This window comes from Carettochelys insculpta, chromosome 27 (assembly GCF_033958435.1).
Source record: "Carettochelys insculpta isolate YL-2023 chromosome 27, ASM3395843v1, whole genome shotgun sequence".
Taxonomy (NCBI): Eukaryota; Metazoa; Chordata; order Testudines; family Carettochelyidae; genus Carettochelys; species Carettochelys insculpta.
In genome coordinates this window covers 5343756-5357520 of record NC_134163.1, presented here as the reverse complement: position 1 = coordinate 5357520, position 13765 = coordinate 5343756, and the positions used below count along the sequence as shown (strand labels likewise).

The 13765-nt window shown below is 46.3% G+C and overlaps 1 protein-coding gene across 4 annotated transcripts in view; it reads left to right on the top strand.

Moving 5' to 3' along the window:
* Positions 1–13765, top strand: part of MBD3 (methyl-CpG binding domain protein 3) — a 42788-nt gene that overhangs the window by 16767 nt on the left and 12256 nt on the right. For all 4 annotated transcript variants that reach the window (XM_074978107.1, XM_074978108.1, XM_074978106.1 and 1 more), the window contains exons 2-5: positions 2464–2623; positions 2888–3025; positions 6362–6452; positions 7020–7197. In XM_074978107.1, coding sequence (XP_074834208.1) covers positions 2464–2623; positions 2888–3025; positions 6362–6452; positions 7020–7197 — 567 coding nt within the window. The remainder of the gene's footprint in view (positions 1–2463; positions 2624–2887; positions 3026–6361; positions 6453–7019; positions 7198–13765) is intronic.

Sequence of the window (13765 nt, the reverse complement as noted above, 5' to 3'; positions counted from 1 at the left end):
AAAAAAAAAAAACAAAAACCTGTCTGTTGGTGACATCAGCTGTTCTGTTTGCCTGCTGATCATTGTCATCGTCTTGCCAGCTGTTGCCTGAGGAATCTCTTGGAAGGTATCCACTGACTGTTTGGGAACAGTGTTTGGATCCCCTTCCCCAGAATCCCGTGCAGCTACTCATGGAAGCACCACGTCTGCAGCAATTACCCAGAACATCTGCTTGCATCTTTTATCTTTTGGTACACCTGCCTGAGCTCCTTTGTTTTCATATGGCACTGCTGGGTGTTCCTGGTGTATCCTTTTTCCACCATGCTCTTTGAAATCTTGGCATAGATGTCTGCATTTCTGTTGCGGCTTTGTAGGTCTGCCAGCACAGCTTCATCATCTGCCATACTCTCTTCCCCCCCTGGCCCCAGCCCCTTGCAATGAGGTCCTGGATTTCCTGCACACTCCATGGTGAAGCTCATGTGCGATCCCAGGAATTCATGGCTTGCTGAGGTATGCTGCCTGCTCTGCTTGCCACGCTGGCCAAATGGAACTTGAAATTCAAAGTTTCCTGGCCTGTTTCCTTTACTCCTGGAGACCAGCAGAGGAGAAAATGATGGCCAGACTGGTCACATTAGAGCACTGTGAGACACCCCCAGGAGGCCTAGAATGTCTTAATTTCACAATGTTGCATTTGCACTATGCAAAAGTTGACCATGCAAGGTCAGTTTTGGCATTACTTCTTGCAAAAAGCAGGAGTACCAAAATCAACCTTAGAAGCCCTTAAAGTTGGTGGAACAGATGTAGTATGCACTGATTGCTAACCAAATTGACATAAGTTAGCTAATGTGAGCCTGATCTCCTAGTGTAGACCAGGCCTAACAGTCCCGAACAGGATGGCTTTCAACCTTGACTTCTGTAGTAGTTGGTGCTAGTCATGTGCCTCAACTGTTTCATCTGCATAGACTATTAGTGCATAGCCCATGGGACATGACAGAGTTCAGTTTGCACACCAGTGTCTTGAAGTCTTTTGCACTTAAGGCCATTCATCTCCTTGTAATGGTTCAGTTCCAAATGGATAAAATTGCATCTGGTTCTGTAAAAAAGCTGGGGTGTTGTCTGATAGAGACTACTTGTTAACCTCCACTGAAAGGTGTTCTGCAAATTCAAGCTCAGATTTCAGTGTAAATCAAATCTTTCTAGGAATAAGAAGAGTATATTGCCAGGCTAGTGAGAGAAGATAAGCTTGATACCTGAATAATATGATTGAGAGATTTGTTTCTAGCACTGCTGATCTTTTTAATTACATAGAAAAGTGTGCATGAAAACGTTGCTTGGCCTTGTTAAGCTGTAAATATGCATGTTAGCATATTAGTTTTGTTGCACTGAGTGAGTGATACAGGATCTAGGTGTAACTAGGAATGTAAATGGACTGAAGATATAAATTGCCTCTCTATGAGATGTGGTATGCAGTTGGTGACTTCGAATGTGGTATTGTTCTCCACTTGGCTAGGGGGAGAACTGAAGTTTTGATTGCTACTGATTAAGAATGCTGGGGAATAAATGAGAAGATGACTACTGAATAATGAGGAATCTGTTTTTGTAAAGGAGAATGCTTATGTGGAGATTAATTTATTTTCAAACGTTCTTGTTTCTCACAATTTTGCATTAATATAGTACTGAGTTCAGTGGGTTTACTTCTGATTTATGCCATTGTAACTGAGGAGATTTCAACCCAGTATTTAATAACTCTTTACTACCCAAAGTTTGTTTTACATAAAAAATAAGAAGGTAGTTAGGCCAGTGGATGGAGATTTGCCTGGCTTTTGTCCATCACGTGAAACCAAATATTTAAAAGTGCATCTTTCATGCAGCATCTTTCAAAGTTTTGATTTGTTCTGTTAAGTAAATTGAAAGATCTTTGTTTTATTTTTCCCTATAGATTGTCAGCCACTTATTTTCTTGCTTCTTAACTGTTCCATAATACTTTATTGTGAAGACAAGTAATCAAACTAAAATCAGAAGTTTTAATAATAAACTTGTTTGTGCCAAAAAGAAAAAAGAGAATGAAGGTGTGAAGCTTATGCTGCAGTTCTAGCATAAGTCTCATGAGAACTGAGGCTTGGAAGTTGACAGACTTTTGCATGAGCCAGTGGGTAATGAGTTGGAAGCAGAATGTTCAAGATACGTTCAGTGCTGTTGTAATTTGGATGCTTCTCTAGTAAACCTGAACTGAATTTGGCTCTTGTTATGTAGAACACTGTTCTTCCCCTCTCTCTTCCATAGTAACTGCAGGATAGTCCATACATAGTGAATGAGTAGTAGGGACAGGGTTACTCTTGATTGTCCAGTGTTCCTGCCACAGAGGGAATACAATCTAGCTTTTTATTTTTATTTTATTTATTTTTGGTAGTGAACCTAACATTCATATCAGCCAGAGTCCAGGAAGTTTAATTTCTCTCTCTGTTCCCTCTGAATTTTTTTCAGCCCAAGTGGGAAGAAGTTCCGAAGCAAGCCTCAGCTGGCCCGTTACCTGGGGAGCTCCATGGACTTGAGCACTTTTGACTTTCGTACAGGCAAAATGCTGATGAGTAAGATGAATAAGAACAGACAGAGGATGCGCTATGACTGTTCTAACCAAGCCAAAGTAAGAATAAGTTACAATGGAAGGTTTGAGTTTTTGCTATATTGCTATTGGTATAGCTACTGTTTTGAGAACATTACACAAGATTTAGCCTTTGAGTGTTTGTAAGTGGAAGCTGTGTGAGACAGAATTCATAATATCTGGGTCGTAGACATAGTTGTAGGTAGATCTGGTCTAACTAAAACCGATTCACAAATATTTTCACTGATGAGTGTTAAGTTTGACTTTGCTATTGCAAAAAGATTTTTTTACTTTTTGCATCTTTAGGGTAAACCTGACTTAAACACTGCACTCCCTGTCAGACAGACAGCTTCAATCTTCAAGCAGCCTGTCACTAAGATCACAAATCATCCCAGCAACAAAGTGAAGAGTGATCCTCAGAAAGCTGTGGACCAGCCCCGCCAGGTGAGGTTTGCAGTATTGCAGCTACTTTCCCAGAGCTAAGAAGGCTGTGTATGTTAATCATTAAGGGCTATAAATCTCTCTCTTCCTCAGTAAATGAACACAGTACCTTCCTGCATCTGAAATGCTGTTGGGGACTTCAGTGTCATGGATCCTGGTACAAGCTGATTACCTCCTAACCTATGAGTGGGGAACCTTTTTTGGGTCAAGGGTCACTGTCCCATAGACAGATCAGTGGGGTGAGGGCCACACAAGTGAGAAGTGGGGGAAAAAGCCCTCACTGATGTGTTCCCCAACAAAAGACAAAATACAAACAAACAAAAAAACAGAGAGGACACATTCTCCTCACACACCTGCCCCAGAGCCTTGGTGTGCCAGGGCTAGTACATTTTGTGGGCCTTATTAGGCTCTTAGGTGGGGCCAAAAATGAGGGGTTCAATGTGGGAGGCGCTGCCAGGGAGTGGTGTCTGGTCGGTAGGGAGGGTGCAGGAATGAACTGGGAATTGGGGGGGTCTGGGTGAGAGAGGGTACAGGAGCAGATCCCATTTGGGGGTTCTAGGAGTGGCTGCTGGTAGGGATCTGGGCAGGGGGCACGAGAGGGGTGGAGTGATGGGTGGGAGTAGGGGTGCCAGAGGGTTTGGGGAGGTGGGTCTGGAAAGGATGGGGTCAGGGTGGAGCTGAGAAGTCTGTGAGGGAGACATCAGCGTGTGGCATGGGGAATCAGGGAAAGAGGGGGCTGCAGGAATGATTGGGGGGCATGCAGTTTGGGTGATGGGGGCAGCATCCTTGGATGCACATGAGTCTGCATCTCACCCCCTCCCCTCCCCTCCTCCACTCCCAGACAGTGGAATGTAGCTTCTGGGAAGTGCTGCCACCGCTGTTCTCCCTCCCCTTTTCCCAGTTGGAAGAACAGCAGTGGCAGAACCCGAAGCACTTCCTGTTCTCTCCGACCCTTGAGAGCCAGCAGTCTGGATCCAGCCCTGGCTTGCCTAATCTAGCTTGCGAGGTTTGGGTCGCCCTCCCCTGCCGCGAGCTGGATGCTGGGGAGGGGAGCCCCTGGGGTCTGGATCTAGATAAGCTGCATTCGAGATGTGGACTGCAAGCCAGGTATTCCCCACCCCTGCCCTAACCCTCTTTAAAAACATTTCATTATGTAGGGTAGACATGACTTTAACTGTGTTTTATAAATAGGCTGCAGCCTTAGGCAGAGCATTAGCTTCATCATGGTTAAAGTGGTCTGGTGATCTGCTCTATATATTGTTCCAGTGTTCAGAACCAGTTTTGTGAACAAACTGTGTTTAATTAGATCCCCTGTTATATATTTTATAGTATATATGGGGCCAAAATTCTGAAGGCTCACACTGTTCTAATACAGATCACCATACTTTCTACTAATTTTTTTTTTCTTATCAACTTTATTTCTCTTTGTATTTTTATAACAGCATTGTTCAGAAAACATATAAAGATGGTTTTCAGGCTTCCTCCATTTGTCTGATTTACATTAGACCCCGACTTGCATGATTTCAACTTAAACTTTCTCTCAATAATGTGAATTGAAATGGTGAGTGTCAGGGAGCTGGGAACCAGGCAGCAGCCTGGCTTCTGGCTCCTGTACACTACTTGCAGGAGTCTAGAAAGTGATAAGTGCTGCTTCACTGATCAGTTTCCTGGCTCCAGCGAGTTGCAGGGAGTCGGGAAGGTTCATGGCACTGCTGCATCTGGCTCCAAGCTGCTCACCAGTCCCAGAAGCTAGGAAATGCAACCTATGCATAAATTGGGTCTGCTGTACTTTCTTTTACCCAGCTAAACATTGTCTCTGTCTACATTAGCCCCCTCTTTCCCCCCGAGGTTTCAAAAGGGGGATACTAATGAGACACTTTGGGATATGCTAATGAGGCATATCCAAATAGGAATAAGGGGCTTTTGAAGACTGGGGGATCTTTTCGAAAGGCCCTCATCTACATGGGCGGTGCACAATTTGAAAGTGGCACTTTTGAATTGTCACTACCACCATTATGCTAATAGGCGCTGTATATTCATGGAAGTGCCTCATTAGGATATCCCAAAGTGTCTCATTAGCATTCCACTTTTGAAAGGAGGGGGGCTAATGTAGACATAGCCATTGACAGCGCTGGTGCAAGCTGCTTATCATGGTGGCTCTTTCTGTTCATTCTTATTAATCCCTAGACTCTGCTCTATTGCATATCCAGCAATCCTTGCTACCACTAGATCAAAGTTTCCTAATGTTTTACTCATAGCATTTTCTCCATTCTAGCTTTGTTCAGGCTTCCCTTACTGTTCATTCTAATTTTGGAAATAATACCCAGAACACTTAAGTATCTGCCTTTATAATTCTTTGACTTGAAAACTATGGGCTAGCAGTTACCTCCTGTGATTTGGAACTTAAGTCTCCTGTTTAGAAGCTGAGAACATTATTGTGAAAGACCCAGGAGAGGTAACTTAGACTGTGCCACAGTTTGGGTCTTCTGGTGATATGAAATGAGCAGGAGACTTGAGGGTTTGTGTGGTTCTTGGCTGGCTACATGCTGTGTTGTAGTTCCCTAAACCTAGATGAAATATGCTTTTTGCAGCAGAAAGCAATTGTTGTCAGGCAAATTGGTATGTCCTGTAACAATCCAGTGAAAGATGTCTCTGGATTGTGATTAGAACATGGACCTAGCTGTAACATTGCCTCCTTTTACCAAATAGATTGGGCAATGCTTTTGCTAACCAAAAAGCTTCATTCTGAAAGCTTGTGCTGGTTGGGCACCAGTTAACTTTCATTGGTTTATCTGTTGTTTAAAATACTGTGAACATTTTATCAAGTTTATACACTGGCTAGGACTTGAATTGCTCTGTCCTCTTTCTTTAAAAGTAACTCTTAAACAAAGCTGGGGAACAGTTCCCTGGAATCTACTAAAGACCAGATTGGTTAGTCACCGAAAAGGAAAAATTACCAAAAATGCTACCTCATACCATTTGCACTTAAATTAGATGATGCCAATATTAGCTTTTTGTCCTAGTGGTGCAGGAAAAAAAAAAGAAGAAGAAGAAGATTGGAAATACCAGAATTAAGGCATGGGGAAAGTTTCTATTAAAGCCAGTAAATCAGTACAGCAGTATTGTGGTGATTCTTCCAACCTTGGAGCTGATTTGTTGATTAAGGGAAGTGCAAACTATACACTCTCTGCAGATGCATCTGCGCCTCTCTTTTAGTAATGCCAGATGTATCAGCTCCAGTTTTCAATTCCATAGTGTGCCACTGCAGGCAGGTGTTTTGCTGTGTTGTCAAGTGTGTTTCTATGTGTTGTGTGAATGAATAAATGCTTTCTTTGTTAGCTGTTCTGGGAGAAGAAGCTAAGTGGACTGAATGCATTTGACATTGCAGAAGAGCTGGTGAAAACAATGGACCTTCCAAAGGGTTTACAAGGTAATTTAGATCTTGCATCTAACCATACGCCTAGCATGTTGGAATATCTACGTGTTTTGAAAGTGCTATGAACTTAACCCACTTCCTGTCAGGTGTTCAGCACTTTGTGGGCAAGTCCCAGCTTCAGAAGGATCTGGCTATGACTGGAATCAGGCTTAAATTCAGTGTACTTAGCTCTGAGGGGTATTGAGGGACAATAGGAGACTGTGACATTTTACTCAACAGCATTTGTTGTGCTTAAGTCAATTAAGGAGCTCTTTTGACAAGCTCCAAAGGAGGTTTCAGACAGCCATCCTCATGTGAGAGGATAGCTATAATAGAGGCTGAAACTGGAATATGTAGGACGCATGGGAAAAGTTGGAGAATATAAGTACCATTCTGAAATATAAAGGAATTGCTATGGCACTGTATGAGTAGGGTCTGTTTAATGTGAGATACATTAGCAGTCAGCATATTTTTCTGTGCATCAGTATACAGCTCTGCCATTTATAAACTAGAGAATGCAGTAGCCTGTATTGTTTTTAGTTATTGCTGATGGTGGAAATTACAGAATTTTTCTCTCTTTAGGGGTTGGACCTGGTTGCACAGATGAAACCCTTCTGTCTGCTATAGCTAGTGCCCTGCACACTAGCACTATGCCCATCACCGGCCAGCTCTCTGCAGCTGTGGAGAAGAATCCTGGAGTTTGGTTAAATACTTCCCAGCCACTCTGCAAAGCATTTATGGTGACAGATGAAGATATTAGGTATTAACCAGAAAAGTTACTGGTTTTTAGCTTTTAGAATGTTTATTTAGGGTAAGAAGTCCTATGGCACCTTATAGACTAACATATTTTGGAGCATAAGTTCTTCTTCGAGTGGTCCCCGTGGGTGCTCCACAATAGGTGTTGGGCTTACCCCGGCGCTGCAGCTCAGAAATTCTTCAGCAGTCTCCATCGGGTCGCGCATGCGCCGATGCGCGTCGGCACTTCGCACACTTACGGTCACATGCGTGATCCGGTCCCCGCCAGTTCCTTCTCAACCGCCAACGGCTACAGACGGAATCTTCTCCGGCTCCAACGCCCAAGACAGATAAACTCATTTTATTCGTGTTAATAGTTATAATAATAATAGTTAACAGTTATTTAGTTATTATAGTATTAGTCTACCGTGTATATAGTTGGTTTTAGAAGTAAAAGACTATTTTAAGGCCGCCTCCGGGCGGGCCTGCTATTTTTGACAAGCCTTCAAAGGCCAACAGTTGCTATTGTTTGGCAAATAGACTGTTAACTGCGCTGTTAGCACTTAAGGACTCAGAGAATTAAACTCTGACAATGTCGTCCCCCGGTTTTAAAAAGTGCGAATCTTGCCGGGAAGCCATGCCTGCTTCAGATGGCCACAGCAAATGCATCCGGTGCTTAGGGGAGACACACGTTCCCCAGAAGTGCTCCCATTGCTCTAAATTAACAAATAGAGCTAGGAAAGATAGAGAGATGAGGCTCAAAATGCTGCTCTTTGACAAAGCACTTCAGCCTGCCTCGTCAGAGAAGCCCCATAAGGAGGGCTCTTCAGGATTGCACAAGAGGGAGGCTGCCTCTTTGACCTCCTCTGTGCAGAAGAAGAGAAAAGCTTCTCCATCTCGATCCCTGCCCGTTACCTCTGGGAGTGGGACGAGCAAAACAAAGGGCCCGGGCACGCTGGCTGCTTCTACTGAGAAAGCCGCGGCGCGTGTTCCCGCGCAGGGGCCCACGATTCTTAAGGAAACGGCACCGAGGGCTGTGCAGGCACTAGACAGACCGGCACTGGCTACTGCGGCACCGAGAGGTTCGGCTCCGACGGCATCGGAGCAACACTCGGCATGGAGCCCTACGGGGCCGAGCGAAGCACCCCGAGCGGCACCGAGAACAACGGCACCGAGCACGGCGCCGGGGGCAGCGGAAACTAGCACGGCACCCGCTACGGTGCCGAGCTCTACCGGCACCGATCAGACCTCCAGTGATGCCTGAAAGAGCAAAATCTAAAGCAAAGACCCGGCACCGCAGTCCCTCCCCTGAGGTAATTGCGCTGCCATTATCGCCACGATCCCCCCTGGAGATTTGACAAGCAGCAACACCTTCAGCCTGCCACAGACTTCCATCCCCCTTTCTTCAACATCCATCTCATGGAGTTGCACGCTTCTCACCATCCTCCAGTAGAGACCCCTATGAGTATCCTCACAGAGGCTCCCCCCATACGTCAGTGTCATCTCGACGGTCACGGCATTTCCTGCATCACCCTTACGCTTTTGGGTCGTGGTTCAGGTCCCCATCACCGGGACCCTGTCCCTGTTGCTATGACCGCCATTATACGGGACATCAACATAGGAGCTCGGCATCTCATTATAGATCTCCGTCAACTCCTCCTCCAACGCCACAGTGCACAGCTTCCACCTGGGGGAACACCGCAAGTTTCCCAATCAGAGGCTGGATCAAAAGATTTTGAGCCTCACTTTGAAGCTTCAAAAGTGCAACCATATGAATACAGCCAGGATCCCGAGCAACTGGAGGAGAGATACCACAGTGATGCCTCCTCATCCTCTCCAGACGAAGCGGTTGTTCCTTGGGACATTTCTCCCCCAGATGACCTAAAACAATTCCAGGAGCTGTTCAAAATGGTAGCTCAATCTCAGGACATTCAGGTGGCGGAGGTGCAGGAAAAGCACCACAAGCTTCTTAAAAACCTCAGGCCCCCGTCCTCTTCTGAAATAGCTATACCATTGGATGATGCAATTATGGAGGCAGCCACTAACATATGGCAAAGTACTTCGTCCCTGCTAAAGGTATGGAATTTTTGTTTAGTCATCCACAGCCAAATTCGCTAGTGGTCGAATCCTCTCAACATAGAACCAAAACGTCCCAGTATAAATCTGGGGGACTGGACAAGGATATAAAGAAACTGGATCTCCTCGGTAGAAAGGCCTACTCATCATCTACCCTGTTGCTTCGCATGGCTAACTATGCTGCCCATTTGTCGAACCACAATTTCGACAACTACTCCAAACTTACCGCCCTCATGGACTTCCTCCCGGAGTATAAGAAGCCGGTCCTTAAGGCAATTGTACAGGAGGGTTACGCGGCTTCTCGAGCAGGAGTCCAGATTGCGTTAGATGTAGCGGACACAGCAGCTCTTGCCGTAGCCACTGCAGTTGTAATGCGCAGGGAGTCATGGCTCCACATCTCAGGCATTCCTAAGGAACTGCAAGTAAAAATAGCAGACCTTCCTTTTGACAAAATGAAATTATTTGCCAAATCAACCGACTCAGTCTTGCACTCTAGTAAAGACTCCAGAGCGACACTTCGGACTTTGGGGATATACACCCCACCATACAGAAGGAAAAAGTTTTATCCTCAACAACGCTGTTATAGTTACCAACTGCAACGTACCCATTTTCAATGGGGGTATGATCAGGGGCATCATCAACAGCCACAATACAAGGCCCCTAGACGTCGACCTCAATAAGGCAACGCCTCTTCAGGGCAAAATATAAGACAGCAGGTTTGACGGGTATGTCGAGGGTCGCGAAACCAAGACCGTATCTCAGTGCCAATCTCACTACATGTTCCATCACCGACTCAAGCCATTCTACCCATAATGGAAAAGCATCACTTCGGACAAGTGGGTATTGGAGATTGTAAACACGGGATACACAATCCCCTTTCAGTCATTACCTCCACCAAATCCTCCCACCGCACCCTTCCTCAGAGACCCCTCTCACCTACTGGAACTAAGGCGGGAGGTGGACCACCTCCTATTCAAAGGGGCGGTGGAGAGAGTACCGGAGCAATTTCAAGGCAAAGGTTTCTACTCCAGGTACTTCCTGACAGAGAAGAAGACAGGAGGGTGGTTACCCATTTTGGATCTACGGGCACTCAACCAATATCTGCGCAAACAGCGCTTCAAGATGACTACGATGGCTTCAATAATCACGGCACTAGACGACAGAGATTGGTTTGCAGCCCTTGACTTACAGGATGCGTATTTTCATATCGCAGTTCATCCAGTGCACAGGCGCTTCCTCCGGTTCATCGTCGGCACAGATCATTTTCAGTACAGAGTCCTTCCTTTCGGCCTCTCTTCGGCGCCCAGAGTCTTCACCAAGACCCTAGTGGTCGTGTCAGCATACCTGCACAGACAGGGCGTTTTCATCTTCCCATACCTGGACGATTGCCTGCTAAAGGGAGCTTCCCAGGCAGAGGTATTACGGATGATACACATTACCACAAACACATTTACCTCACTGGGCCTCATCATCAACTTCTCAAAGTCAAAGACCGATCCCACGCAAAATATAGGATTTATAGGGGCTCGGATAGACTCTATCATGTCAAGGGTATATTTGCCTGATGCCCGTTTTCGCGCCATCGAGTCTCTAGTACAACTAATAACATACAGCCCCACTGTCTCAGTCCTAACGTGCTTACAACTACTGGGGCATATGGCGACCGCCACGTTTGTGGTACAAAACACCAGGCTGCATATGTGAGGATTGCAGCATTGGTTGGCAACCGTATACAAACCATCAATCCATACCATTCACAAGATGGTGTCACTCACAATGGAGGCGCGAAGGTCACTAACATGGTGGGCAAACCCCAAGAATCTACTAACAGGCGTGCCTTTCCACCAACCACAAATTACTGTTTTTATTACAACAGATGCCTCCCATATGGGATGGGGGGCACACATGGACAACAAAACCACTCAAGGTTTATGGTCCCCCGCAGAGAAGACACTGCATATAAACATATTAGAACTCAGAGCGGTGTTCAATACATGCAGGCATTTTCGGAATTATCTGCGCGGAAAAGTAGTCGGCGTAAATACCGACAACACCACCACCATGTTTTATATAAACCGACGGGGGGGGCCAGGTCTCGTACACTCTGTGCGGAGGCGGTCCGACTGTGGAACTGATGCATTGCCAACAATGTAACCATAAGAGCTTCATACTTACCGGGTGTCCACAACGTAAAGGCGGACCAACTCAGCAGACACTTTGCGCCCACACACGAGTGGCAGATCCGTTCAGAAGTGCTTCTCCAAGTGTTCCGCAGATGGGGTTTTCCCCAAATCGACTTATTCGCCACTCGCGACAACAAGAAATGTCCCCGATACTGCTCCAGAGCGGGCATGGGACAGGGGTCTTTGGGGGACGCCTTCATGATCCCATGGAAGGGCCCTCTTTATGCATTCCCTCCCACAACACTCATACACAAGGTCTTGGAGAAAGCCAAAAGGGAGAGAGCACGCATGATACTCATAGTCCCAACCTGGGATCGGCAGCAATGGTTCCCATTGCTTCTATGCATGGCACAGCATCGGCCGTTTCCCCTACCAACAGTGCTGGACATTCTCACACAGGCTCGGGGATCAATACTGCATCCGCACCCGCAGATACTTCGGCTACAAGCATGGTTAATCCATGGCTCAGCGCCCTAGAGACTATATGCTCAGAGGGAGTACAGCAAGTCCTTGAATGTAGTCGGAGGACTTCCACCAGAAAGACTTATGAACACAAATGGTTGTGTTTTTCCGATTGGTGCTCTTCCAAGCAATTGACACCTCAGGACGCCACTATACCCATGATTCTAGAGTACCTGCTACAACTCAAACAAAAGGGACTCTCTCTATCCTCTGTAAAGGTTCATCTGGTGGCTATATCAGCTTTTCGTCATGAAGAGGATGGATCAACCATATTTGCCCATCCTGTTGTCTCACGCTTCCTAAAGGGATTGGTAAATCTGTACCCCACTCGGAAACCAATACCGCCATCATGGAGTTTAGACTTAGTTCTACACATGCTCTCGGGACCGCCCTTTGAACCATTGGCTACGGTCCCCCTTCGACTACTTACCATTAAAACGACTTTCCTCCTGGCAATCACATCAGCTCGCAGAGTGAGCAAGCTCGCAGCCATAATGTCCACACCACCCTGCACGATATTCTTAATGGAGGCGGTGGTCTTACGTTTGCACCCAGCCTTCGTTCCAAAGGTCTCTTCAGATTTTCATATCAACGAACCAATAGTATTGCCCTCATTCTATCCTAAGCCTCACAACTCGAGCAAAGAGGCACGGTTGCACTTACTGGATGTAAGAAGGGCACTGGCCTTCTACATCGATAGAACTAAGCCTTTCCGGAAAACGGACAGACTGCTGGTGTCCATTGCATCCAGGTCAAAAGGGGAAGCACTATCTTCGCAGAGGATTTCAAATCACATTGTGTCATGCATAAGACTGTGTTACGAGCTTCGCAAGACTCCTCTGCCAGTTCCGCCCAGGGCCCACTTCACTAGGGCAATGGCGGCGGCGACGGCCTTCTTCAAGGGAATCGCACTGAGAGACATCTGCAGAGCGGCAACGTGGTCTTCCTATGACACCTTCGCCAAGCACTACGCCATGCACAGGATGCTTGATGAGGATACACGCCTGTCGACAGCAGTCCTTTCAAGGGCAAGCTGCGCATAAATCGGGTACCCACCTCCTTTTTCGGGGGGGGGTTACTGCTGGGTAGTCACCTACTGTGGAGCACCCACGGGGACCACTCGAAGAAGAAAGAGAAGTTACTCACCTGTGTAGTAACGATGGTTCTTCGAGATGTGTCCCCGTGGGTGCTCCACTACCCACCCGTTCCTCCCCACTTCAGAGCTCTGTTTGTGTTTTTCAGAGACGTCCGGAGCGGTTGATCAGGAACTGGCGGGGACCGGATTGCGCACGTGACCGTAAGCGCGCAAAGAGCCGACGCGCATCGGCGCATGCGCGACCCGACGGAGACTGCTGAAGAATTTCCGAGCTGCGGCCCCGGGGCGAGCCTGACACCTACTGTGGAGCACCCACGGGGACACATCTCGAAGAACCATCGTTACTACACAGGTGAGTAACTTCTCTTTTTTTGTGGGCAAAGGAAGCTTATGCCCATGAAAGCTTATGCTCCAAAATATCTGTTAGTCTATAAGGTGCCACAGGACTTCATGTTGTTTTTGAAGATACAGACTAACACGGCTACCTCTCTAATATTTGGGGTAAAACAGTTAATGCCTTTTTTGTCAATATTAAGCTTATACCTGATAAATGAGTGTGACTCACTGGGTTTATTTGGTTGCTTTACACTAGTGTGTCTAATTGTTATTAACTTGATTTCATTGCAAACAAAAGAAAATAATGTTTACTCTGACTGTTTGGATTTGTATAATTTTACCTCTGCATCTTTGAGGGAAGAAATATTCTGTCACCCTTGTAAGATAACATTGCAGACTTCTCCTTTTCTCTAGGTACTTCCTACTGTTAATCTCCAGAG